The sequence below is a fragment of the Peromyscus maniculatus genome, chromosome 4, assembly GCF_049852395.1.
Source record: "Peromyscus maniculatus bairdii isolate BWxNUB_F1_BW_parent chromosome 4, HU_Pman_BW_mat_3.1, whole genome shotgun sequence".
NCBI classification, from domain to species: Eukaryota; Metazoa; Chordata; class Mammalia; order Rodentia; family Cricetidae; genus Peromyscus; species Peromyscus maniculatus.
Window position 1 is genome coordinate 61120699 of NC_134855.1, and position 27390 is coordinate 61148088.

Consider the following 27390-nt stretch of genomic DNA (forward strand, 5'->3'; position numbering starts at 1 on the left):
GGGAGGAGAAATTCCAAGCTGGGTATAGTGGCTCACTTCTGTAATTTCAGCATTTGGGAAGTGGCGACAGGAGAACTGTGAGTTCCAGTCTAACCTGGCCTAAAAACTGAGACTGTCTTAGCTCACTCCCACCCCCCACCCCCGCCCCCACATACACACACACACAAAGGAAAGGAAAAATATTGTGTTAGCAAATTCTAAACATACTGGAAATGCTCAGCTTTTTGTGACTAAGCCCCATGTGGAAGAGCACATAGAATAACTTTTAGACCTGGGATTTATGTGGTTAAAGTACTATATTAAGACAGGATTTATAGGACTATAACCATATAGTTAGAATAGGTCTATTTTAAAAACATTACAAAAAACAAAAAACAAAAACAAAAACAACTCTCCTCAAGTAGTTATCTTGTAAGAAGATGCTGTAATTTTTAATCTTAGTTCAGTAAAAGGCATGATCCTTTTTAAAATTTGTGCATGTTGACTATATGAATGGGACTCAGAAAATCCCAGGCTCATCTTTAGAATTGAGGTTACCTGCTGTCTGGAGAGCAGTGTGGTTTTCAGAGTGAGAAGCAGAGGACACTGGGAATACACAGGACAGTCTTGCTGTCCATGTGTCATTATCTCCTTAAACCCCAGACTTTAACCCCAAGTGGTGGCAGAGAATGAAGAGCAGGTACGTTTTTTTTTCTTTTTCTTCTTTCTTTCTTTCTTTCTTTCTTTCTTTCTTTCTTTCTTTCTTTCTTTCTTTCTTTCTTTCTTTCTTTCTTTCTTTCTTTCTTTCTTTCTTTCTTTCTTTCTCTTTTTTTTGGTTTATCCAGACAAGGTTTCTTTGTGTAGCCCCCTAGCTGTCCTGAAACTAGCTCTGTAGACCAGGCAGTGATCCACCTGCCTTTGCCTCCCAAGTGCTAGGATTAAAGGAGTGTGCCACCACTGCCCGGCCCGACACAGGATCTTATGTGTAAATATTCACAGAGTATTTCCTGTGATTGGTTTTGCAAAGATGCTGGCCTGTGCTTGGTAAGACCCCCCTCCCCAAAGGTTATGTAGCGTATCTTTTAGTGAAATTTTAAAAATCAAAATGATTAACCCAATTAAGTATATACATGACACTGCACAGAATTATTTAATGTTATTAGATGAATGTATGTTGTCACTGTGTAGATGTAACCGTCTTGTTAAATAAGAAACACAGAGCCAAATACAGAGTTAAAAGCCAAGAGGTCAGAGCAACAGTTAAGAGCTGAGACTAAAAACCTTACCCTTCACTGCCACTGCTGTCCTACCTCTCTGCAAAAGACCTACTTCCTTGTGTTTGTCCTGTTTATTGACTTTCTATTCTGTCTTCTCGTTGGTTATAAACCCAATCACATGACCTCATCACTGCCCATCTATACAGACCTCCAGGTCTTCTATGGTTGGTATTGAGATTAAAGGTGTGTGTCTCCATCCTGGTGGTATCCTTGAACACACAGAGATCTGCCTGTCATGTGATCGGGATTAAGGGCGTGTGCTACCATTGCCAGACTTCTGTTATGGCTTGCTATTAGCTCTGACCCCCAGGCAACTTTCTTTATTAACATACAAATAAAATCACATTTCAGCACAAATAAAATATCTCTATATCACTGAGGTGCTTTTCTGTCGTTTGAAGCATCTCCTCCTCTTCTCTCCTCTTTCATCTTCTTTGAGACAAGTTCTCACATGTAGACCTGGCCAGCTTGGAACTTGCTACACAGACTAGATCCTTCTGTCTCTGACTTCCTAGTGCTAGGATTAAAAACCTTTGCCATCACACCTGGCCCATTCACCAAATTCTTCAGCACGTTATGTACAACACAGGAAAGACTCTAGGCAAACTTTTAAAAATTGATTTTTATGTGTATGGGTGTTTTGTTTGCATATATATATATATATATATATCACGTGCATGTCTGGTGCACATAGAGGCCAGAAGAGGAATTGGAATTGGAGATGTTTGAGTCAACATGTGGGTGCTCAACCATTCTACAAAGAAGGGCAGGTGCTCTTATGCATTGAGCCGCATCTGCAGTCTCCAAGCTCTGAGCAAAATTTACTCTTCAGTCATTCACTGATTGAAAGGTTCATTGATTAGGTAGTAGGAACTGGAAATGTAAAGAAGCAGGTCAAGATTTCTGTCCAGAAGGAACACTGTTGTCCACAGCAACTGAACTTCAAGGGTTCTTATTTCCGCGGCCTTTCTTCTTCCAGCTCTAAAATCGTGTCTACCTGAACTCCCTAAATCAATGATCAGTTTTTCAAAATCTCGTCCCTCCAAGCAAGAATCCAAGAATGAGGCCTGAATTCTTCTGTGTGAATTTGGAAGGCTCACCACCTAACCTTTCCCTTACCAACGCCTTTGTCAGCCTGTGAGATCCAGGTCCACACACCGCAGCCGGGAGGGCTGTGCTAAGCTAGCCTTGGAGTTTATAATTAAGTTCAGTGTGTGGGGGATGGAAGGGGAGGGAAATAGCATATAATTACAGAGTTCTGTTGCTGAGTGCCTGCCGGGCTAAGTGGCAGAAGTAGGAGAAGCGGATAACGCTTTCCGCATTCTTAAACAAAAGTCGCGGAGAAGTTCCAGGAGGAACCTGGGAACGAGGTGTCCCCGGGCCTCTTTTCGTTTCATTGTCGCCATCCTCTGGCTTGCTGGGTTGGGCCGGAGGCCCAGGTGGAGGCGCGCGGCCACTGTCCCCCTGGTCCTTTGGATCTGGGCTGCAGTCCCGGGGCGGGTTCTGAGGACCCGCTGCCAGCGCGCACGGAAGTGCGCTCGGCCCTCTCCGGTGGGAGGCCACCGTGAGCGCGACTTCCTTTTTCGCCGGGCGGCCCGGCCTCCCTGGCTCCTCCTTCCCTCCCCCTCTTCCCCCAGCCCGAGCAGCTCCCGGTCCGAGGGACGGCGCTCGCCTCGCCACTGCTGAGCGCCAGCCGCCGCGCTAGGGAGCGACCTCGCCGGAGTCCCGCGTCGCGCACCGCGCCCCCTGAGTGGCCGGCCAGCTCAGCCGCCCGTCTCCCCGCCGCCCGGCCGCCCTTGACCGCTAGCGCACAGCACAGCAGTTCGGGCGCTCACAGGCGGCGGGCCCCGAGCCCCGGGACAGGGACAGGGACTGTATAGCCTTTGGGCTCCGCGCCCCGGCGATGGCTGCTCCCGGGCGGCTGCTGCTGCGCCCTCGCTCCGGTGGCCTTCTGCTGCTGCTGCCCGGCCTCCTGTTGCCCCTCGCCGGCGCCTTCAACCTGGACGTCGAAAGCCCCGCCGAGTACGCCGGCCCCGAGGGAAGTTACTTCGGGTTCGCCGTGGACTTCTTCGCGCCCAGCACGTCTTCGTAAGTGGCCGCGCTGGAGTCCCCAGGCGCCCCCTCCCCCACCGCGCGCCCCCACCCAGCCTATCCGCACCCGGTGGTTGGCTCCACCAAACCGGCCTACCCACTCCATCCCGCGGCTGGCTCAGGTCCTGCAGGGATGAAACATTTGTGGGGGATGACCTAGCCTGGCACTCACCATTCACTTTCACCCGGTCCCCAGCTTCTTCTGATTGCCCGGGGACACTGGGAGAGAGCTTTGAAGGAGCTCTGTTAAACATCCAGGAAAAGTGAGAGATCAGTACAGGCTGGTCCCGCGGGACTTTTGGCTTCTCTGTCATTCTGTGCCTTGCTCACTTGGTCCCAGAACTTCTTTTTCTCGGGTACCAGTTAGTCTCTTCCTAGTGCCTTTCGCCCTCCCGAAACTAGCCCTTCCCAGACTCCCTCCCTTAGTCTGATTCTTTTGATTTTCTTTTCTAGACACTAGGATGAGTGATCACATTGTTGCCTTACATTGTAAAGGACTGAGACCTCTGCGTATTTGAGGTCCACCAGATGAATGGAATGTGTCATCTGTTCCTTTTCTAGTCCACTATTTAGGTCATTGTTCAGAAAGAACGGGGGTGTTTGCTGAGTTTTCACTCGCTGCAGGCCACTTCAATACTGGAAAATTCAGCAGTTCACTTAGGCTTTCAAATTACCCTCGTTCTGTGGTGCCACGTCCCTGAGGGATTTGTAGCAGTTATTGTCATTTTTGGATTAAAAGTTGTCTTTGATTCAACACTGGGCTGGCACCATTCTTACCCCTGCATGTTAGTGTTGGGAACATCGATTTAATGGATGTCTATGATGTTTGTTACATTGTTTTGGGTGTTTCTCGGTGTTCGAAAGTGGTAACACCTTTTGTCTTAACATTTTCCCCCCAAGATGTCTGTTTTGGGGAGAGGCACTACATAATTTTGATGGTCACTACTTGGGGGGGGACCATTTTCCTGATATATGCTTAGTTTGAAGGTGGTTTATTGGGACAGTCTTCAGGATTTATTGACATCATTTTCCTGAACACTGCCGAGTATCGCTGATACCAGTCTTTAAGGCAACACATACCTTGGGTGAAGTTGGTGAAAACTAGACGTTTTGTAGCACATGGCTTTCTTCACACTGACTGTGCTTTCTGTGAGACTCGAGCGCTCCAAAAAAACGATAGAAGCACCAGCTGCAGGCACATTTAACCACTTCACATTGATGTGGTTGATCTCTTTGAGGGGGTAGAGTAGAGCTTGGGAACCTACCCAAGGGCTCAGGCTGCTGAGTCAGCAATGCACCTCTGAGCTGCACCCACACCCCCTCGATCTAATCATTGCTCACCATTTGACATTTTCTCCTTCCTGGGTATGTTAAAGTGTGTGCTTTTTATATCATGGGCATTCTGGTTGCTCCCAGGGTGCACCATTTAGATTGAATTGTACAGAGGTTCTGACTGAGAATATATTCTCTGCCTTACATCAGGAATTAGCATTTAGATAATTCAGAGTTGATGGAATGTTGTACAGGTGCTATTCGTTGTTTTATTGTTATTACTATTGCTGCTGTTTGCTTCTGTTAATCTATGGCAAAAGTTTAGTGCCCAAGACACATGGCAGGCTGGTAAGCTTTTCAACATTTTTGCTATGGAAAACAGCAGTATGGAGCTATCGGTGATATTTGCTATTGCTGATTACAAGGCATGTGACTAATCTTTGGAAAACCATATGGCCAAAGAATATGCTAGGAGCTCACACATTTACAAGACCTCATGCATGGATGTTAAGAGTAAGGTACTGTGGAACTTGAGAGATTGCACGTGGTATTTTGAAACAGTCACCAGCGACTTTGGTACCAAGAGACCAGAGTTCTCTGTCTAGCCTAACTTAAAAAATAGAAAGCAACTTTGAGCTGTTGTTACCCCCTCAGCCACAAAATAGACCCAAACAAAGGTTTCTGCTTATTACACTTACTGACTTTTTCAGATTAAATGAAGATTATTACAGAATTATGCTTAATCTTAAAACAAAACAAAAAACCAACACAATGCCAGGCGGTGGTGGCACACGCCTTAAACCCAGCACTCTGGAGGGAGTAGCAAGTAGATCGCTTGAGTTGGAGGCCAGCCTGCTCTACCCAGCTAGTTCCAGGACAACAAAGGCAACACAGGGAAATCTCATCTCAAAAAGACAAAAAGAAAAAAAAATCCAAACAAACAAAATTATGCTTAATCTTGTTAAAGGCACGCCTAAATTCAGCAAGCATTGAAATCAGCAGAACTGTATTATCAGTTGCATAGATTGTTATTTCATGTTACCATAAACTTTTAAAGGAAAACTATATAATCAAGTGTTAATGAAAGAGCTTCCCCCCACCTCATGTTAGATTAGTGAGGAGAGTAGCAGTGATTATGTACATTTATGATTATTCCGGTTTCAGGGATCTAAATACTGAAGAATGGTTCACCTCTCATTTTCCTTATTATAGAAGATTATGATTGAACCATCTCCAGATTGCTGTGGGAATGAATGCATCGATATTTATTAAAAAGAAGTGCTAAGCAAGACTGCTGAGAGGAAGCTGGGCATTGTGGTGCACACCTGTAATGTTAGCAGGAGGGAGATGGAGGCAGGCGGATCAGGAGTTCAAGGCACACCCCAGCTATGTCCTGAGTTCCAGGTCTGCCCGAGTGACAGGATCTCTGTCTCAAACCACAGAAAAGGCCCTGGTTTCAAGTTCTTTTCTCCATTAGACACAATATTACAATAGTATGCAGATTATTTAGCCTGGATTAGCCCATGTGAACTCATTTTGTCTAAAAATGAATTATATTTGCATCAAGAGATGTCAGTTGCACCTCCATTTCTATTAATGGAACCCACTTTTTCGCGGTTGCCCTGGAGATCATTTCATATTCCTCCCTCTCTTTTTCTATTTTACTTTGTCTCCTACTACACTCCTCCGAGATTAGTCACCGCTTAGTCACCAGGCAGAGTGTTTCCAGTCTCTGCTTCCTTGGGAATGCTTCCTTGCTCCTCTCTCTGCTCCCTGTGTCTGCCTGAGCCTGGGTCTGGGTCGCTGAGAGCCTCTTTAATCTGCCTGTCATTTGGTTGCCAGACCTGCAAAATGCCTTATATGTTTCAACCGGTTTAATATTTCTGAAACGTTGTTCTTTTTATCTTCATATTCTGTTGCTGAATTCTTTTCAGCAGTAGTTCCATTGGCAGAGAAAACCCAAACCTTGATGAAGGCCTCCCGTAGCCCATGGTTTTTTAAAATTTCAATGTTGTAATCATTGTCACAGGATTTGAGGCTGAGGGCAGGAGAGGATTGTCCCAAGTTTGAAGCCAGCCTGGGCTATATAGTGAATTCTAGGCTGGCTAGCTTTGACTACAGAGCGAGACCTTATCTCAATACTCCCCCCTCCCCCAAAAGGATTCAGTATATTTTCATAAACTTGAATGTGACTGTTACTGTGTTGGTTAATTTTTTTCCATCATAAATAATACATATGTATAAACTATAGCTTTATTATTTAGAAAGCACATCTTAGGTCTGTCTGTTACTTCTGATTAAGGCCATAGATTTATTGGGCGAATGTGGTGGTGTATGCCTTAATTCCCAGCTCTTGAGAGGCAGAGGCAGGTGTACTTCTGTGAGTTCCAGGGGAAAATGTATGAAATTTGGTAATTACTGCTTCCGTTTTGCTTTACATAGTTGTTGACCTGAAGCATTTGTTTGTAGAACAAATCTGAAACTTGAATTACACCTCAACTGTTTTATACACATTTCTTTTTATATACATACATAGTCTTTTTTCAGGAGTTCCTTATGGTGTGGGCTCACCCTAGAGTCAGCTGCATATGTGAAACCTGCTTTATCTTGGAAAGGCCAGTGATGAAAGCAGCCGAGTAACTTAGTTCATTTGGAAAGTTTGAAAATGTACTTGTCATGGGTTGGCCAGCCGCCCTGCTTGGTAGCTGGACTTCCATTCTGTGAAGCAACTCCGCTTCCTGCCCTGCCCTGGGTAGGAAGTGCATTTGAAGGGCATCCTCACCAGACTGCCTGAAGCTTTCCTCAGCTTCCGCTTCTTTCTCTTCCTCTCTACTCCATTTTCCTTCCCATCGCTTATCTTCCATCATTTCCTCTTTTTTTTCTCTTTTTTTCCTTCACCCTTTTTTTTTTCTGCTGCTTCCCAGCATCTTCCCAGTTCTTAGCATCATAAGAATAGCACACTCATTTCTGGAGTCCCGAGGAGGCATTCCTGGAAATAAATCCAGTTATCTCAAAGCACAAGTGAAGATGTGGCTCTTGATGATGTTCTTGGACAGATGTGTTTTGGAGTGAGATGGCGTCTGTGAGGAGAAAGCTGAAGGCATGTGAATCTTACATTGCTTAGCTTCAAAATCTACTTGTTCTTCAGGGAGGTCTTATCACCCATGTGAGCAGGCTCCCCACCTGTCCAGGAAATGCCGAGAGCCGGCTCCCCTGCCCTTTGCTTTTCCTCTTTCCAGTTAATTACTGGAGCACTAATGGCTCTTTGAGAACATCCGGGAAAGAAAGGCTCCTTTGAAAGCAGATTTTAATTTTCACTTGCTATTTCATTAGGAAATAGCTTATTAATGATATCAACTGCTGTTTGGAATGCTAGTGGCACCATCTTGTATTATTCCTAAGCTTCAGACACTGTAAGTTTTCACTTATCTACTCACCACCTGGGAAATAATTTCTTTCAAGTAGTGACTGAATATTGTACCTCTGTTCCAGAGAACTGAGAACAGAGATTTCAAGTGACTCCTCGAGTGACCCCTCAGCTGACTTGCAGTGCCTGTGAGGCGTCCCCTCCTATTTGCCTTGGGCGGTGCCGCTTGTCACAGTGCAGACAGTTTCTGTCCCTTACTTCTACTCGAGGTCAACCATTGTAGACAATCAACACACGTCCAAGTAATATCACTTACTTTTTGTAAAGTTTCATTGATAGGCTTCTGGGTTGTTTTTGTAGCATAAATAACTATATAGCTTTATAGTCCTTAATTTTCTTTCTTCTTCTTCTTCTTTTTTAGGCAAGGTTTTTCTGTGTAGCCCTGGCTTTCCTGGAAATCAGTCTATGGGAATATATTATGGGAATATATATATTCATCTCCATTTTTAAGATTCTTTACTTTCTCGAAATCTCCATTTGTCTCTTTCAAATACTAAAGGATCAGTATCACTTAAATATTAGTGGTGGTACAGACCTTTGATCTCAGCATTCAGGTGGTAGAGGCAGGTGGATCTCTGAATTTGAGGCCAGCCTGGTCTACAGAGTGAGTTCCAGGGCAGCCAGGGCTATACAGAGAAGAAACTCTGTCTTGAAAACAACAACAACAACAACAACAACAACAACAAATCCAAAACAAAAACCAACAACAACCCCCCCCCCAAAAAAAAAGAACCAAAAAAACCCTAAGTATGTTTAAAGTAACTTAAATATTACAGTGACATTTGGACAAATAAACTTTATTATTCTAAATTTTTATTGCATTCTATTTATTTTCTTATTTGTAGGTAGAGGCACACTCTGTCACCATGGTACACATATAGAGGTCAGAGGACAACTTCAGAGAGTCCCGTCCTTCCACCATATGGGTCCTGGGGATCAAACTCAGATCGTCAGGATTGGCAACAAGTCTCTCTACCCACTGATCCTATTCTTTAACTTTTTAAAAATCGTTAACCTGCAGTTTAGATCCTTAGAGTCATCACCTGTTCCTTTTTATTCTTCTCCTATTTCTGTGCATTTCACCAGTGGGCAGGACTGCACATGAAGGGATGTGTAGGGAAACTGGGTTGAACATCAATATTAGCTCTTCTAATTACCGTCCTTTCATGCCTGTGATGTGCAGACAGCCTGATGAAAGCCGCAGCCCGGTTTCGGGGCTGCTCTCAGGCACTCAGGCTGTGTGCTGCCAACAGTGACATTTTTATTCAATACCCTCTCCTACTGTGCCCTTCTGCTTTTGCCAAAGGCCGTCCCCTAATAACTACGGAGGGCTCTCTGTTTTACAGTTGCCAAGTCAAGAAAATATCTGAAGTACAAAATTAAATAGAATTGTTACATGAGGAAATTATTTTAAGGATAATCTAAAGAATTGGATGATTAGGAGAGTCTGATTTCTGTGGCCCCGGAGTTGGAATACATTGGAAACGATTTACTGATGTGTGGTTAGTGTAAGACTGAAACCTGTAGTTGATGAATGTGTTGTTACCTGCCTAGGCAGAAGGGTGAATTAGAGCCCTGCATTCAAATAAGCACTTCTTCATAAGTAATGAATAGTTTTGACAAAAAAAAAAAAAATTATAGAAGACCCTGAAAAGAAATGTGCAAATGGCAATCTAGACGTGAGTTGCTTGTGGGTGTCAAGGAAGATCAGCTGTTCTGACTTGGAACCTCCTGTGGTTCACACAAAGAACTCTGCAGCGAGGACCCAAGTCCTCTTCAGGATGCAGACGTTGAAAAGCAGCACATAGACAGTCTCAAGAAACCAGATGACTGACCGCTGACTGGCCACTTTATGACTCAGCCTTCTCCCTCCCCTGATCCCAAAGCTTTCATTTCAACCTCATGTGGCCAGAGAGAAGGGCAGAGCATAGGGAAACGCTGGACACTGTCACTGCATTTAAGCCTGAAGGGTTAGGGAAAGGGACATGTTCTAGATTTGACAGCATCCCATGGAATGAGGACTGGGCTCCCTATTCCCACCCCAGTGGGAGGACAGCATCCCACAGAGTCCCACTCTGTGTATGAGTTACTTTTCTGTTTATTGGGGCTTACAGTTCCAGGGGAATAGTCCATATGGTGGAGGAAGCATTGGCAGCATGTGGCTGGATTAAGAAGCTGAGAGATCACATTTTCAACTACAAACTTAAAGCAGGAAGAGTGAACTGAAGTGGGGTGAAGCTCCACACTCTCAAGTCCCATCCCCGTGATGTGCTTCCTTCAGCAAGGCTACATCGACTGAGGTTTCCATAACCACCCTACATTGCACCACTGGCTGGGGTCCAAGTGTTGAAATGCCTGAGCCTATGAGGAGCATTCTCCTCCCTTCTGAGTGCTTATCCTAGTTCTCTACTGATGAAACCACTGATGGGAAAATCACAGTCCACGGGCCACATCTGGCCACTGCATGTCTGTGTAAATACAATTTTATTAGAACCAGAAGTATTCTCTTTCTCAGAGAAATACTGGGGGGAAAAATCATTTTCTTAAGATAAAAATGGACTTTCATGGTACCCTCTCCTCCAGTTAAGAAAAAGTTTTTTGAGAAAGAGTCTCCTATAGCTCAGGCTGTCTCTGAACTTGGCTTGTAGCACTATGTAGCCAAGGATGACCTTGAACTTCTGATCCTCCAGTCTTTTCCTATATGATGAGATTACAGACTTGTGCCATCACACCTGATTTTAGGTGGTACTTGGGATTGAACTTTTTGATTGTACTGTGTGTTTTTTTTTTTTTTTTTTTTTTTTCCCAAGCTAGGCAAGCGCTCTGTCAGATGGGCTACATCTCCTCCTCACCTTCCCTGTTTGGGGTTATTAGAGATCCAACCTTCAGTGATGCTAGTCAAGTGCTGTGTCACTCAGCTACATATCCAGACCTGTGGCCAGCTTTTTTTGATCTAATTGAGAGGAGAAAACACACACACACACACACACACACACACACACACACTTTATACATTTACAGCCAGAAAATTTGCATAGTCTGACTTGCCTATGTTAATCAACATGCTCTGAGAGAAACAGGGGTTTTGTAATGACAAGGCATTTCTTTTATCTTGTGAGTGGTTTGAATCTCACACTCAGCCTATTTTTTCCTTGTGAAAGATTCTTGCTAAGGGAAAATGCAGCTGATTTCTTATTCAGAATCATTTTGGCTGTGATGAGAGAGGGGCCGGCACTGCTGTTTTGCTTCTGCCAAATATGACTGCATAAAGATTTATTAAACAGGGTGTGGCTTGCTTGGGAGTTTAATTTGCATTTTGAACGTGTGAGTTTCAAGGTAAGTGTCAGAGTAAAGGATACCTATTACTTAGCAGTCCACTCAGCAGATTTCTGTTGATCCAAGTGAGATCTGACGGCTACTACCCGGAATAAGTGAGGTTGAAACTGATTTTTAAAAATTACAATAAGTACATTTCATTTTTAAGATGTAGCTTCGTAACTATAAGTTTTCCTTTGCCAGAATTTAAGTGACTTGTTTAGCCAAATGAAATGGTGACTAGGAACGTATCTCCTTAGTGCTGCCCCCCCCCTGCATTCCCTCTTTTGACACCCCTAAACTAAATCTGTCAGTTTCTTGAAAAGAAAGGAGGAGAGTTTCTTTTATGATACCCCTCTCTCATTCTTCCTTACCCCTCAGAGCTCACCCTTGCCAAACTTCTCCTGGGTGCAGATGTCCATTTTGTGTTGGGACTTTCAACACATGATTTCTCACAGACCTCTATCTGACCTCCAGGCCTCACAGACATAGTGATGGGACAGACTGAGAACTGAGTCCATGTTTTCTGGGATCTGTCTTCCTCTCCCCTATTCGCTCAACTAGCACGCCAGATAGTGAAGAGTTGGGTGATGTTTTTCTGTCTTCTCCATTTCTGCGTTCAAAGTCATTGGTGCTCTCTCTCTCTGTTCATTCTACTCCAGCATTTCTCAAATCTCCCCTATCTTTTCCCCCATCTCCTCTGGCTAAGACAGGTCACCATTCCCTCCCCGAGCTTGCTTTCTTTGTTCCATTTTGTTTGTTTCTTTGATTCTCTAAAGGCAAGAAAGTCACCTTCCTAAGGTTTGAAATGGAACCGAGATAAAACTGATGGTCTTACTATGTCTGAAGGGCACTTCGTGACCTAGCTTTTGCCGGGCTGCCAGGCTGTTTTGGGCCATTCCCAGCTTGCTCTCTCTTCTTAGCCACACCACTTGTCTCTTCTGTCCTGGAGACTACGTTATTTCCCACCCGGGATCTTTTTGCCGAGCTTAGGGTGCTCCCATTTTTTCACCCTCCTTTCCCTCTGTCCTCCCCTCTTCGTCAATCTCCTCTAAGCAGGTTCCTCTCAGTTCACTGTGAGTTCCCGAGAGACCATTTCCCTGCGTGCTTATCTTCCGGTTCTCCTATGAGCCCTTCCTGGAGAGTGTTCCCTTTATCTCCAGGAACTCTTTCCCCTCCATTCCTGGAAGATAACTTTCCTTTATCTAAGGGAGGCCTGCACTCCTTATTTCCAAGAAATCTTCTCTTAGCCAATTGTTTGTCTCCTTCCTAGCTCCTGTCAGGTCATGTCGAGTGGTTTGTTTGTTAGCTGGTTTCTTGTGGGGAGGGCAACGTCTAGAACGTCTAGAATGTCTTTAGTGCCAGAACCGAGCCCGATGTAGCACGTGTGTTCAAGCCTCACATTAATTTTTTTTGGATGACTAGAAAACAAAAAGTTGGCCAGGTGTGGTGGTGCATGCTTTTAATGTCTGTACTGGGAGGCAGAGACAGGGGAATCACTGTGAGTCCTTTAAAAGAGGAGGGGAGGAGAAAAAGGAATAGGAGAAAAAAGTACTGTGTGTGTGTGTGTGTGTGTGTGTGTGTGTGTGTGTGTAGGCATGTGGACTATGGCAAACATGCATGGAGGTTATAGGTCAACTTTTGGGGAGTCAGGTGTCTTCTACCATATAGCTTCTGGGAATTGAACTCAAGTCTTCAGATGGAAACAGTCACCTTTACTATGTCATTGGCCCAAAAAACTCTTATGTATTTAAAATGTACAGTTTGGGGTTGGAGAGATGGCTCAGTGGTTAAGAGCACTGGGTGTTCTTTTAGAGGACCCAGGTTCAATTCCCAGCACCGACAAGCAGCTCACAATCATCTGTAATTCCAGTTCCAGGGGATCTGACAGACACCCTGTTCTGAACTCCTTAGGTACCAGGCACAAATGTTGGACACAGACATACACGCAGGCAAAACACTCATACACATAAAATAAATACATCTAAAAAAATTAAGATGCACAGTTTGGATGATGTACATTTTTAAACGAACACAACAGGAATTATAGTGGGGAAATTACACCATTCGAAAATAGTTTTTAAAAGTATTGGTGGATTAAATCAGAAGAATGTTTCATCATAAATCATAATGTAAATCTTCCGCTTTGTGTCATCTGAACTATCACGGGCCCTTTTGTCTTGTAGCAGGATGTTTCTCCTGGTGGGAGCCCCGAAAGCAAACACAACACAGCCTGGGATTGTGGAAGGAGGGCAAGTTCTCAAGTGCGACTGCTCATCGAGCCGCCGGTGCCAGCCCATTGAATTTGATTCCACAGGTAAACTTCCATTTGTCCATTCTCCGGTGTCCGTTCTCTTAATTCACGCCGTTTGGTTGGTTGGTTTGTTTTGGAGACAGGGTCTCACTGTGTATCCTTGGATAGGCTAGAACTCTCTATGTAGATCAGGCTGGTTTTGAACTTATAGAGATCTGCCTGCCTCCATCTTCTGAGAGCAGGGATTAAAGACCACCATACACAGGTTCATTTGCTCCTATTTTTTTGCTCTGTTTTTGTTTTAATGTAACAACAGGGCTGGAGAGGTGGCTCAGTGTTTAAGCACACTTGCTGCTCTTGCGGAAGACTGGGCTTCAGTTCCTAGGACCCACTTGGCATCATACAACCATTTGTAACACCATTTCTAGGGGATCCTCCAAAGGCACCAGTCGTGCCCGTGGTACCCATACATGTGTGCAGGCAAAACACTCACCCACATAAATAAAAGCAAATAAATCTTTTAAAAAGTAACAGCTTAGTAACATCATCACCCCACATGCACAGGGAGAGTGATCTATATACGTGATTTGTATGTTTTGCAGCAATTCTGTGTATCTCCATTGTTTTGGATGTCTTCCAACTTAAATGGACAGTGTCAATATGTAGACATTTTGGGAAAAATCTGTTACGATAAGTTTATATCTCTTCTGGGAAGAGGGAGGTCTCAAGAACATCGGAGATTGCTGCTGTTTTTCTTGGAGCCAAACTGAGGCATGACTCACTGACCACTACAGATTACTCTCTTCATGAATGTGTCCCAGGCCTGGTGTGATGCAAAAAAAAAAAAAAAAAAAAAAAAGAAAGAAAGAAAGAAAAAAAGGTGAGGAATCACCTTGAGTATTCAAATAGATTTAAATGGCTAAAAAAAAAATCAACAAAATTTTATCTAAAATGTATTAGAAAAATTATTGTGTTACTGATAACAGTATAATTTTATTTTTGGAACACGTTTCAATGTAAATCAAGGTGGTGGCGGTACAAAAAAAAGTTAACCTCAGGAAGATGAGAGATAATTCAAATTTTATATTTATGTCATTGGAATAGAATGTGCAGGCTCCCTCATACATTTATGTTGGTATATTCTTATATATATACCTTGGATAGGCTAGAACTCTCTATGTTGTTGGGGAGAGGCTGGAGAGGTGGCTCAGCAGCTAAGAGCACTTGTTACTCTTGTAAGGACCGGGGGTTTGGCTCTCAGCACTCACATGGTGTGGCTAACAACCATCTGTAACTGCAGTTTCAGGGGTTCCGATGCCTTCTTCTGACCTCTGTGGGTATGAGGCACGCATGTGGTACTTACATATCCATGCAGTCAAAACACTGCGTGGATATATATATATGGATATAGATGAGTGTACAGATCATTCATGTAGCAGGCTAATGTAGTCTGTTACTTCTGCTACATGTCAGAGCCACTATTAGTTTCCTATTGCTGATATCATACGTTATCTCAACCGTAGCTTCTTTTATTATTGCTGGGAATTGAACTCAGGACCTTGTGTGGGAACGCATGACCTCTGAGCTTCCCCTTCAGCCCCCAGATGTCTTTAAACAAGTATTTGTTACCATCACTCCTGGAAGTTAGGTATCTAAAGTGGATCTCACTGGGCCAAGGTCAAGTCAGTGACCCTGCATTTCTTTTGGAGCCAGCAGGGTGAGGGGTGGGGGAGTGGGGGGGGAGGGGAGAACCAGCAGCTTGGTTCCCCTTTGTTCAGCCAAGGCCAGCAGTGTCAACAGGATTCAATGCTGCCTCACTCTACAGTTGACTGCCCTGCCTCCCCTTCCATACACCAGACTTTTCAAGGTTCTGCAGTTGACCACACCTGCCAAGTCTTTTATGGCATGTGATTTTCCATATTCGTTGGGAAGATTCTGGAAAGTAGGGCCTACATCTCTCATGGAGTGGCATTATTCTATTGGCTAGAGTCTCTTTACATATTTTTAAAAATTCATATTGATTATGCTGAGAGCTGCTTCCAGCAAGAGCTGTGTTTATATAAATAGGCTTTGCTCCTTCCCTTGTTTCTTTTCTGTTGGCAACTGTGGTTATTTGGAATTCAGACGGGACTTAGAAGACGGAGATTCAGGCTGATACTAATGACCTTGGGAAAGGGTTTTCATTTGCTAGTATCAGTTTCCCTGTTGGTCAGAGAAAGCAGGGCTGCCATGTAGATCAGGGGAGTTCATAACTATGACCTCGCTTTACAGACAACCAAGCACTTCACAGGGGAAGAATGGATTGTTTATTACAGCCCCTCACTAAACCTGCACAAAGAATAATCATGAAAAGGGACTTAGGAAAAAGGAAAGACATAAAGATAATTGTGGCTGCTAAGTGAATTATGTCTTGGTTTACATTTTAGTCTCTGTTACTGTGAGTTTTGGGGAAACCCTCTCATTGCCAGATGCTTTCTTTTTCCAAGGAAACAGATGTTGCAAACGTTTTGATGACTGCCCAGTTTTATTAAAAAAAAAAAAAAAGAATTATTTCCAGCTGGAAGTGGCCTCATGTGCCTCTTACTCCAGCTCTATCGTGGGCAAAGACAGGAGGGACCTTGGAGCATGCTGGCTGCCACACCAGTTCCAGGTCCAGTGACAGACTGTCTCAAGGGAAGAAGGCAGAGAGATAAAGGAAACACTCAGTTTTCTGGCCTCTGCATACGTGAGCATGGGCATGCGTATCCACACATCCGAGTGCATATATAACACATGCCTGCCCCCCTCCCTCTTCCAAAAACACTGGTCTCCACTGGGGAAGGAAGGGGCATGCCTCTTTCCTTGGAAATACAGGCTTGGCTGCAAGCTTGAGAATCATGTCTTTTGAAAGCAGAAGAAAGCCCTAACTTCGTCCTAGAGAAGGTCAGATGTAGGATCCTATTCTTTTTGTCCTGAACATCTTGCTGCTGCAACACTCAAGCTTGTTTCTAGAAGGTTTCAGCTGCAGGCAGTAGACAAGCCTGGCCACGCAGACTCTCATCCAGAAGAATGTTGTGGAGTTATTTCCCCACACATTCCTAGGCATTGCTTTAAATAACAAATGTAAAACTGGCCTCTGTGTCGAGCACTTTCCAGCTCACTGAGACGAAAACACTTAGGTAGACTCTAAAACATATTCCTGCAAGTTTAACTTCCTCCAGTTGGTGAGTTTTTGTCTCTCAGAGATACGTCCAGATTGAGTAGCCTTATAAATACAAAGTTACAACAAATGAAACATAACCTTCTCCTGGTTGCTACAGCCTGAATTTAGACCAAAGTTTTCTCCCTTAATGAACATGTATCTCCTGTTAGAATCAATCATCTCCTGGTTCAGAATTGTATGATTGGAGGTCTGATAAGCCCCTTTGGAATAGATAATTTTGTCCAGTTCTTTTTATTAATGATTAACTAACATATAGCTAATAATATTTTATTCAATATCTGCAACATTTGACAAACCAGTTTCTCACGATCCCTTTAAATCCTCCTTCTGCTCACGGTTTGATCCGACTCATACCCATTCTTCAAGACTGGGGTTGATTTGGTTTTTTTCCTTTGAAATCTCCAGTAAAGAGATTTTGTTTGAAACTGTCTGGAGCTTTCAGATCCCTTCCTCCCCAACACTAGACGGGAACAATCCGCCATTGAGAGAGCAGCACTGTCCCACAGGCCTTGTTCTTTGTGCTGTTTCCTGCAGAAGCTCCGGCACTGCTGGTGGGGTGAAGGGGGAGGGTCTGAGTAACTATAAATAAACAATGCTGGTACCCAGAAAACAAGCTTCAGCCGCTGTCTTCCGGATACGCTTTGCTGACTCCTCTTGTTTACCTTTAGAGGACAGCTGTCTTAGGTAAACAATGTTTCTGGATAGTTCTGTGGAAATTAGTAACAGCTTGCAGCTTTGGGAGGGACACACAGGGGGTATGAGGGAGGGAGGGGACATGCACCTAGCCAGCCAGATCCCCTGGAGTCCACCCTGGTGATGAGCAGAGTGACAGATGTCATAGCCACATTGCTCCACATCTATGTTTCTCCACCGGCAGAGGCCTTGTGTCTCATTCACTGTTGCCTTCCTAGCATTTAGACAGAAGGTTTAATGTATGATCAAAGTGATTTCTTCCTCTGACCTCTGAAGTTTCACATAAATAATTAATTCAATTGAGAGATTTTTCTTTCAACCAGATTTATTTTTAGTAATATCTGAGTCGAAGTGGCATTTGGGGTGAAAACCTGCTTAAGGAGGTTTTTAAAGTGTTTGTTTTATTCAAGGATTAATGTGGGATGACATTGTTTTAATAACTTATTCTAGCAAACAAAAAAACAACAAATTCTCTAACGACCTAAACCATCTCATTATTCATAAAAGCCATAGTAAAGAATAGGACCCAAATGACTAAAACCACATTTAACTTCTAAATAAAAGTTTACTCTCTTATTTCTTTTTACTATTTCAGCATTTCTGTTTTAAAAAGAGTGGTATAATCTTGTTCTAAAAGATGTTCTTTAAGCATAAAAAGAAGAGACAAAACACTTAGCTTTGGGGTAGCAGTGTATCTTCGTCTTCAGATTCAGCATTATGTTAATTATAGTCCAGTTCTCCAGCAAGCTGAAGGCCAACTGTCTGGCAGTAGTTTGTGAAATACTTGGAAGGAGAAGACCAAGGAAATAAGTGTTAGGTGCTCACAAGGAGGCTGGGACGGTATGCGCTGGCCATTGCTTCTGTCTGTACCATTTCGTCATGAGAGTTTGGTAAGGTGCAAATAACAAATTTTGGAAGCTTGAAAAAAAATAGGTGTTTAATTTTCAAGTCTCTAGTGATTTGTGCCATGATTATATTTATTTTATTTATTCTTTTCAAGACAGGTTTTCTGTCTGTAACTGCTTTGGCTGTCCTGGAATTAGCTCTGTAGACCACACTGTCTTCAAACTCACAGAGATCCACCTGCCTCTGCCTTCCGAGTGCAGAGATTAAAGGTGTGCCACTATACCCTATCCTCTGTCGTTTTGGGATAATACAAGTGAATTGTCCAACGCATTTTGTAATTGTGGACAGAAATCTTTACAGTCTTGAGGTGAAGTGGTGTTTGAGGTCAAAAACAAAAACAAACAACAAACAAAAAGCATTTCTTCCAGTCCCAGATCCCCTGGTCTGAGTTCTGTTTCCTTTTCAAGTGTAGCTCCTCAGTCCAGCAGTCTGGGCGTTCCGGCATAACGAAAACGGTGACTTCAGAGCTGTGACTCAAAATATTTACTTCCCTCTTGTGTCCCAGATTGGCTGCCAGCTCCGGCCAGGTCCTGAATGAGCTGCTTGTGGGTTTGTTTGGAGAGAAGCCTTTCCTTCTTCCTCCCGCCCGCCCACTCTATTCACACTTCCTTTCTGTGAAGACACTGTCTGATGTGGAATCTGGTATTTTAGGACTTGGGCTTTGCAAAGAAAATTCTGATTAGTGAAGACAAACTCCCTTTAGAGCAAGCTTCTTGAATTGATGGTGATTTGAAGTTGTGACTGTTGACGCTGGAGGCAGTGAATGCAGTAGATGGCGTGTGTGTGTGTGTGTGTGTGTGTGTGTGTGTTCATGATGATTGACTTAACTTTAGATGTCAATATAGGCCAATGCATCATATCAGCTGTGTTTAGTGATGCAACTGAAAAGTTTTTAAAGATTTTTTTATTTTTACTTTATGTGTATGAGTGTTTTGTCTGCATGTATGTCTGTGCACCATATGTGCAGTGCCTGTGGAGGTCAGAAGAGGGCGTTGGGTCCCCTGGAACTGGAGATACTGATGGTTGTGGCCCACAATGTGGGGGCTAGGAATCATTGGGATCCTCTGGAAGAGCAGCCAAAGTTTTAAACCTCTGCACCATCTCTCCAGCCGCAAGACTAAAAAAAATTAATCACATGGCTGCTGATTCCGAACAGTTCTCGGTTTCAGAGAATCTCCAAGGTCATTTTTGAAAATGAGTGCCCCTCCATGAAGTACCACTTCCCCTAAGGCAGTGGTTCTCAACTTGTGGGTCATGACCCCGTGGACAGTTCATACCAGTAGCAAAATTACAGTTATGAAGTAGCAACAAAAATAATTTTGTTTTGGGGGTAGTCACCCCAACATGAGGGAGGAACTGTATTAAAGGGTCGAAGCATTAGGAAGGCGGAGAACCACTACGCTAAGGAAACTGGCCTTCTACTATTTAATTTTTTTTAAATTTAGTTTTTAAAGATAGGGGTTGTCTTAGGGTTTCTATTGCTGTGAAGAAGACACCATGACCATAGTAGCTCTTATAAAGGGAAACATTTAGCAGAAAATTTAAAAACTAATTTAAGGCAGGCTTGGTGATACAAACCTTAAACATTTAGTTGAGGTGAATGCTTACAGTTGCAGAGGTTTAGTCCATCGTCATCGTGGTGGGAAGCATGACAGCGTGCAGGCCGACATGTTGCTAGCTGCATCTTGATCGGAAGGCAACAGGAAGTGGTCTGAGACACTGGGTGGTATCTTAAGCACATATGAGACCTCAGCCCAACTCCACAGTGGCACCCTTCCTCCAACACCACCCCTACACCCGTAAGGCCACATCTCCCATTAGTGTCCCTCCCTTTGAAGGCCATTTTCTTTCAACCCACCACAGGGGTCTACTTGCTATGTAGGCTGAACAGACAGGCTTCGAACTCATAATTTATCTGCCTCAGTGTCCTGGGTGCTGTGATTACAGGCTTGCATCACCATGCCTGCCTTAAATTAGTTGAATTTTCTTCTTTCATCAAAAAACACCATGTTTCATGTCTGATGCTTTAAAAAACAAACAAACAAAAACCCTGATTGTTGATTTGTTCTCACTAAGTGGTAAATAGTTTTTCATATGGAAAAGAACAATGGATTTTATACTTGTTGACAAGTATAAAAACCAGATATATAAAATTTGCATGTATTTTCTGTGACTTTTTCTAGTTTTAATTAATCTCATATCCAGAGACGGGTTCCTGAGAATCATTATGACAGATATTTTCTTCCTTCCTTCCTTCCTTCCTTCCTTCCTTCCTTCCTTCCTTCCTTCCTTCCTTCCTTCCTTCCTTCCTTCCCTCCCCTCCCCTCCCCTCCCCTCCCCTCCCCTCCCCTCCCCTCCCCTCCCCTCCCCTCCCCTCCCCTCCCCTCCCCTCTCCTTCTCCTCCTTCTCCTTCTCCTTCTCCTTCTCCTTCTAACAATCCTATAATATATATTAAACATTACAACAGGAACACAAATGCTTTTGGGATACACTGTGAGCTATTCCATCAGGATCTTGTGCATGACAGTGGGTACCTCCCACCCTCACAGTGAGCTGCATGGAGGCATCTGTATGGTAGGAATCAAACCGGAGAACCCTGAAAGCAAGCAAGCAAATGGAAGGAAGCTCTGCAGAGGCAAATGTAGCTTGATTTTTCCGCCTAGCCCACAGTCAGGACAAATCTCTGTCACCCGCCAGTCCCACAGCCGCTCAGACCCAACCAAATAAACACAGACACTTATATTGCTTTCAAACTGTATGGCCGTGGCAGGCCTCTTGCCAACTGTCCTTATCTTGCTAACTGTGCTTTTATCTTAAATTGATCCATTTCCATACATCTATACCTTGCCATGTGGCTGGTGGCTTACTGGCGTCTTCACATATCTCCTCTCTGTAAGTCCCGCTTATCTTTCCTGCCTAGCCACGGCCGATCAGGTTTTATTTATTAACCAATCAGAGCAACTTGACATACAGACCATCCCCCAGCACAGCCAAGTGCAGACCATCTCAAACACCTGCACTCAGGCCCATGGTCCTAATCATCCTCTATACGGACCTGCTGGGTAACGCCACAAAGAACCTGAGAATGGGCTCCCACAGGACCTACAGAACATCCCACAGCAGGCAAAAGGCCATATAGGAGGAAGGTTGCCTCATGCGGTTCTAAGAAAGTCTCCCTTTTCATTGTATGATTCAATTGTAAAAAGGAAGTGAGTTCTGAGAAAAATATTTGAAGTATTCTAGTAGGGGGAAAAGGTGGTTCTTCACCAGGGGGCCCAGTCTCAGGCCTCCAGCTTGGCTCTGGTACTGATTTGGGATTGCAGGGCCTGTCCCTCCTCTGGTGTCAGGGCCGAATGCTTGCTCTTCACCCCGGGGGTATAGCGGCACCCGCACAGCATTCTGAAAGACTGCTGCTGACACCCTGGAGGTCACAGCCTCAATCTCAAGGAAGCAAGCTGCTGTGGCTTGGTCTTCCTCCTCAGTCAGCAGCAGATTCCCGCAAACATCCAGGAGAAGGGCTGCAGACTCCGTGGGTGTGGTCGTGCGTACTGCAGGACCCTTACCAGCTAGGGCAGTGGTCACGGAAGTAGAGGTGGGGTTGCGGTTGCGTCCAGCCATACTCAAGGTTACAGGAGCCCCATCCCTACACACCTCTCCTCACCATGTTTGTGACAGCTTCCAAGTTCTTCAGTCTTCCCCTTTCAAAACCAGATCCACTTTCCCCAAATTCCAAACTCTTCAGCTCTTTCTCAATGTCCTCTAAAAGGGTCAGCACCCGCACTGGCTTTCTTCCACACAGGCCCTGCTGTGTACATCTCCACAGGGCTCGCCCCATCCAGGTCACAGAAAGCCTTCAGCCGGTGGCGGTGGCGCTGCTTCCTCTGCCTTTGCAGCAGCCCGCTTCGAGAGAAAGGCAGACAGAGAAAGCAAACCCCGCAGGCCGCGGCATGGATTCACTCTGAGGTCCCAGGGCCCACCAGGATACCCCCACACTCGAAACAGTAGCATCTGTTGTAGTCGGCTGTCACAGATGAACAAGATGTCCACGAGCAGCAGATGGAGTGGTAGCTCGGGCTCCTGTCCTCATGGAAAAGGAAGAGGGTCTCCAGGAGCTTGTCCTTACGTGGGGCACACATTCTTCCCTCCAACAAGGGGTGCTGCATATGCACCTGGAGACTTCCACAACGGGGCGATGTCTTCCATGTTCCATGCGTTCACGGTGACTCATTACTTGATGATCGCTCTGCCTGGTGGGGGTGAGGCAGTGGACAGCAGCTGCCTGGAGTCTACCAGTACCACATCCATGTTGTGCTTGGCAGTCACGCTCAGGAAGGGTTTTGGCCACTGCTCTTCTAGGTGGTGGGCAGGGGCAGGGCTAGAGCCGCCTGGAGTTTCCAGGTCTTGGAGCAAGAGGAAGGTGCCTCCCAGGAACCCACTGAGGTTGTCTGCTAGAAGGATCTGTGCCCCAGGGATGGCGGGTGGCTGGAGACTTTGAAAGGTATAGGAGAAAGTATTTTCTATTCCACTTTATTTTCATCTTATTTCTATACTCTTCAAAGATTTGTTTTTCAGTTATATGTAATTTTGAATGTCTGGGTCATGTGTATGCAGGTGCCCTCAGAGGTCATTGGATGCTCTGAGGCTGTGCGCTGAACTTGGGTCCTTTGAACTATTTCTCCATCTGTCTGTACTTCGTTTGTTTGCGGGGAAGGAGGCTCAAGACAGGGTTTCTCTGTGCAGCCCTGGCTGTCCTGGAACACTGTAGCCCAGTCTGGCCTCAAACCTCAGAGATCTGCCTGCCTCTGCCTCCAGAGTGCTGGGATTAAAGGTGTATACCACCACCACCGGGCTGTTGCTTTCTTTTTGATTTTTTTACTTTTATTTCATTTGCATTGGCGTTTTGCCTGCATATATGTCCGTATGAGAGTGTTGGGTCCCCTGGAACTGGGGTTACAGACAGTTGTGAGCTGCCATGTGGGTGCTGGGAATTGAACTCGGGTCCTCTGGAAGAGCAGTTAAGTTCAATGCTCTTAACCACTAAGCCACCTCTCCAGCCCCTGTTGCTTTGTTTTTTAAAGAGAGAGTTAGACCATGGTGACCGTAACGAGTCTTGCTTCTTGACAATACACGGCAGCAGTTCATGCTACTATATGCAAACTTAGAGCAAGGTACATTTGTGGAGAAAACATTTAAAATAGTTTTGGAAAGCGGAATAATTAAATAATATTTTACAAAGAGGAAACATCTTCCAAACAACCAGGACTAAAGTAATTGAAGAAAAATGACTTAGCACGGAGGGTGCTTGGATGATCCTTGGGAGGCCATTCTCAGCACAGCAGAAAGACACTTGACAACTGTGTTCCTGGCTTTTCCTCCCCTAGTCTTAGACAACCCTTAGTTCTCTTATAAGTCCAGGATTACCTACTCTTCCATTTCTTTGCACAAGAATTTCTCTTGGACTAGAACAGTGATTCTCAACTTTCCTAATGCTGTGACCCTTTAATACAGTTCCTTATATTGTGGTGACCCCTAACTATAAAATTATTTCATTGCTACTTCATAACTGTAATCTTACTACTGTTATGAATCATAATGTAAATATCTGATATGTGAGCCAAGGGGTTGTGACTCAGATTTAGAACTGCTGGTTTAGAAAGTATTCCTTTCTTGGTACTGTACAACTGTATTCAAAGGTTCTCATGATTGTATTGTATTAGACATGTGTTTCCAGAAGAAACCCTGGCATCATGCATTAGGTCATGAATGAATATCATCTGGAATTTTAGGTAGCATCAGAATTTCAAGTGGAAGGAATGAAGTTTTCTAGGCAAGTGAGTCTTGAATACAAAGGCTGTGTGTAGAAATGAGACTGCCTAGTTCCATGGACTGAAGACAGCAGGAAGGGAAGACTTACATATCATAACAGGCATATCTTGGGGCTTTGGTAGAAGTATATCCATTAGGATAATACTCAGTCGTATGCCATGCTCTTGGAGGTTTTATCACCCTACTTTAGCCATGGACCTGTGTCCTAGACCCCAGTGATAGGCTTTGTTGAGATTCCTATGTGTAGTGAAAAAACACATACATGTGACTTGAGGGTATATGAAAGTTTCATAAATAAGACTGAAATAGGCCCACAGCGGAAACAGTAAGAGATACAAAGGAGTCATTAAACTATTATATGGTTATGGTATGGGGTATTGCACAATACCGAAGATAATGCCAGAGATTTACCATCACTGATGGTTTGGAGGGGAAAAGGTACATATGTATTTTAGTAATAATTTTAGTGTGTCCTAGATATTTTGCTTGAAGTACCTGTTTATGGCTGAAGATTTATGCCTTATGTTCATGAAAGCATTTTTTAGGATAGAAGCCAAAAATATTAGCAGAGGTTGTTTCTTTGTGGCATTTAGACCCATCTTTACATACACCTTTATTTGTGTGTGTGTGTGTGTGTGTGTGTGTGTGTGTGTGTGTGTGTCTGTGTGTCTGTGTGTGTGTGTGTGTGTGTGTACATGCATGTGAAGTCATGGGCCACTCATTTACTCTGTCTTTTACTACCTTGTGCCATTTATAAGAGTTGCACGTGATTTGATATCCAAACACATCTTTATGCTATGGCAGGATTACCTGGGAACATAACAGGTGGTCACAGTGTTTGTTAGCGTTATCTAGCAATTTAACTACTTGAACTGAAAAACCTGATTTACAATCACTTCTCCACATCTGCGATATGATAAGTGATCATGTTAATAGCAAACGAGACATTTACAAGTCATCATGCAATTTTCTTCCTTTTTAAAGATTTAATTTCAAATTTGTATGTATGGTTGTTTTGCCTGCATGTATGTATGTGCACAATGTGCGTGCAGGGTTCGTGGACACCAAAAGAGGGTGTTCTGGGACTGGAGTTCCAGATGGTTGTGGGCTGCTAAGTGGGTCCTGGGAACTGAGACTCCAATACTCTGTAAGAGCAGCAGGGACTTTTAACCACTGAGCCATCTCTCCAGCTCCTCACGTTTTTATGACTAGCTAACATTCCTAAGCTCTGTAAAAAACAAGAGATAACTGCAATGTAGTCAAAGTGTTTGGCTAATCAAAGATACACTATTCTTTTTTTTTCTTTTTCTTTTTTCTTTTTTTTTTTTTTGAGACAAGGTCTCACTATGTAGCTCTGGCTGTCCTAGAACTCACTGTATAGACCAGGAAGGCTTTGAACTCAGAGGTCCACCTGCCTCTGCTTCTCTGCCTCCTGAGTGACTAAGGGCATGTCCTCCTCCCCGACAGACACACACACACACACACACACACACACACACACACACACACGCACACACACACAAAGGTATACTATTCTAAATCTGGCTGGATAGAAATGAATTTTCTTGTACTAAGAACAGTCTATTTTGTTTCTGACCACTCAACATTTTTTCCAGGTAATCGAGATTTTGCCAAAGATGACCCATTGGAGTTCAAGTCCCACCAGTGGTTGGGAGCTTCTGTGAGATCAAAGCAGGATAAAATCTTGGTAAGTCTTTAGGAATTACCTCAGGTGAGTGGGGCCAGTTTATGTGGCACGGGAAGTTTTGTATGTTCAAGTTGGTCTGGCCAAGGGCACAAGGTATCATGAAAGACCAGCTCTGATCCAAGGCTGACCGTGTGAGCATGCTATCACTCTTGCCCTCCTGAGATGAGACTCCTGCTTCTTCTGCCCTCTGATCTACACTGTTCATTTCTTCCTGTTCCATGGTAGTCCCCGCCAGTTTATTTCTGTCTGTCACATTTAGGAGTAGAATGCTTTCGGCTGATCAAATGCTTTCCTATTTCTTCTTTAAAAACTGCAAAAACAAACAAAAACCCAATAAACAAAACAAACAAACAAATAAAAAACTGCAAACAACCTGCTAGTCTTCCGTTCTGCTACAGCCCTGTTTCTCTGCCCAAACAGTTGTTTAAAATGTCCTTTGAACATGAACCGCCTCCACTTCTAATGTTATCCTCCCAGTAATCTGAGCCAGGCATGAGAAGGCCAAACCAAGGTCACTCAGACTTCAAGATTATTAAAATTTTACTGCTCCCTCATTTTCAAAGAGATGTTTGTTACCGTAATGTGTTATTTTCTGCATGGGTACTTAATTCTTATCTTCTTACCCCTCAGCATCATTGAACAAAGTCAGCCCTGTTCTCTCACACACCTTTTTAAAAAAATACTAAGACGATTTTATTTTGTGGGTGTGGGTGTTTTACCTGCTTGTATGTCTCTTCACTGCATGCATGCATTGCCAACAGAGGCCAGAACAAGACGTCAGATCCCCCGTTACTGGAGCTGCAGACAGTTGTTAGCTGTCGTGTGGGTGCTGAGGACCTAACCTGGGTCGTCTCGAGGAGCAACCAGTGCTCCTGACTCATGAGACGTCTCTGAGCCGTTTCTGTACTCTCTCTCCTCCCCACACACGTTTTGGCCCCCCGCTGCCCGCTTTGAGACATGATCTCACTCTGTAGCAGGGCTGTCTTTGAACTCACAGTCTTCCAGCCTTTACCTTCCACGTTCTGAGATTACAAGCACATGTCTCCATGCCAGGCTTAGTCTTATGACTATTTTGTAGTTTATGTGACACCACATGTTCATGTTTTATTCCTCAGTATCTTGCTCACTTTTTTTTTTTTTTTTTTTTTTTTTTTTGAGACAGGGTTTCTCTGTGTAGTTTTGGTGCCTGTCCCGGGTCTCGCTCTGTAGACCAGGCTGGCCTTGAACTCACAGAGATCCGCCTGGTTCTGCCTCCCGAGTGCTGGGATTAAAGGCGTGCGCCATCACCGCCCGGCCTTGCCCACTTTTTTGATGTCTCAGTAATGGTTCTTCTTCAGTTCCTAAATGTTGGGGTGTCCTTGAGCACTGCTAAAGGCTCCATTGTTTTCTCTAGCTAAACCATTTACCTAGAGGCTCCTTTCTTGTTCCATGTCTGTGAAT

General features: G+C 44.2%; 1 protein-coding gene and 1 pseudogene across 2 annotated transcripts in view; one reads left to right on the plus strand and one right to left on the minus strand.

Annotated features, from left to right (window-relative positions):
- Window positions 1–2803: 2803 nt before the first annotated feature.
- Window positions 2804–27390, plus strand: part of Itgav (integrin subunit alpha V) — an 86826-nt gene continuing 62239 nt past the window's right edge. The window contains exons 1-3 of one of the 2 annotated variants that reach the window (XM_006996797.4): window positions 2804–3344; window positions 13551–13678; window positions 25859–25950. In XM_006996797.4, the coding sequence (XP_006996859.2) occupies window positions 3160–3344; window positions 13551–13678; window positions 25859–25950 (405 nt within the window). In that variant the 5' untranslated portion in view covers window positions 2804–3159. Of the gene's footprint in view, window positions 3345–13547; window positions 13679–25858; window positions 25951–27390 lie in introns of both variants that reach the window. The other variant, XM_006996796.4, reaches the window with a different exon arrangement.
- On the minus strand, window positions 21609–25030 carry LOC102915970 (DNA (cytosine-5)-methyltransferase 3-like pseudogene; annotated as a pseudogene).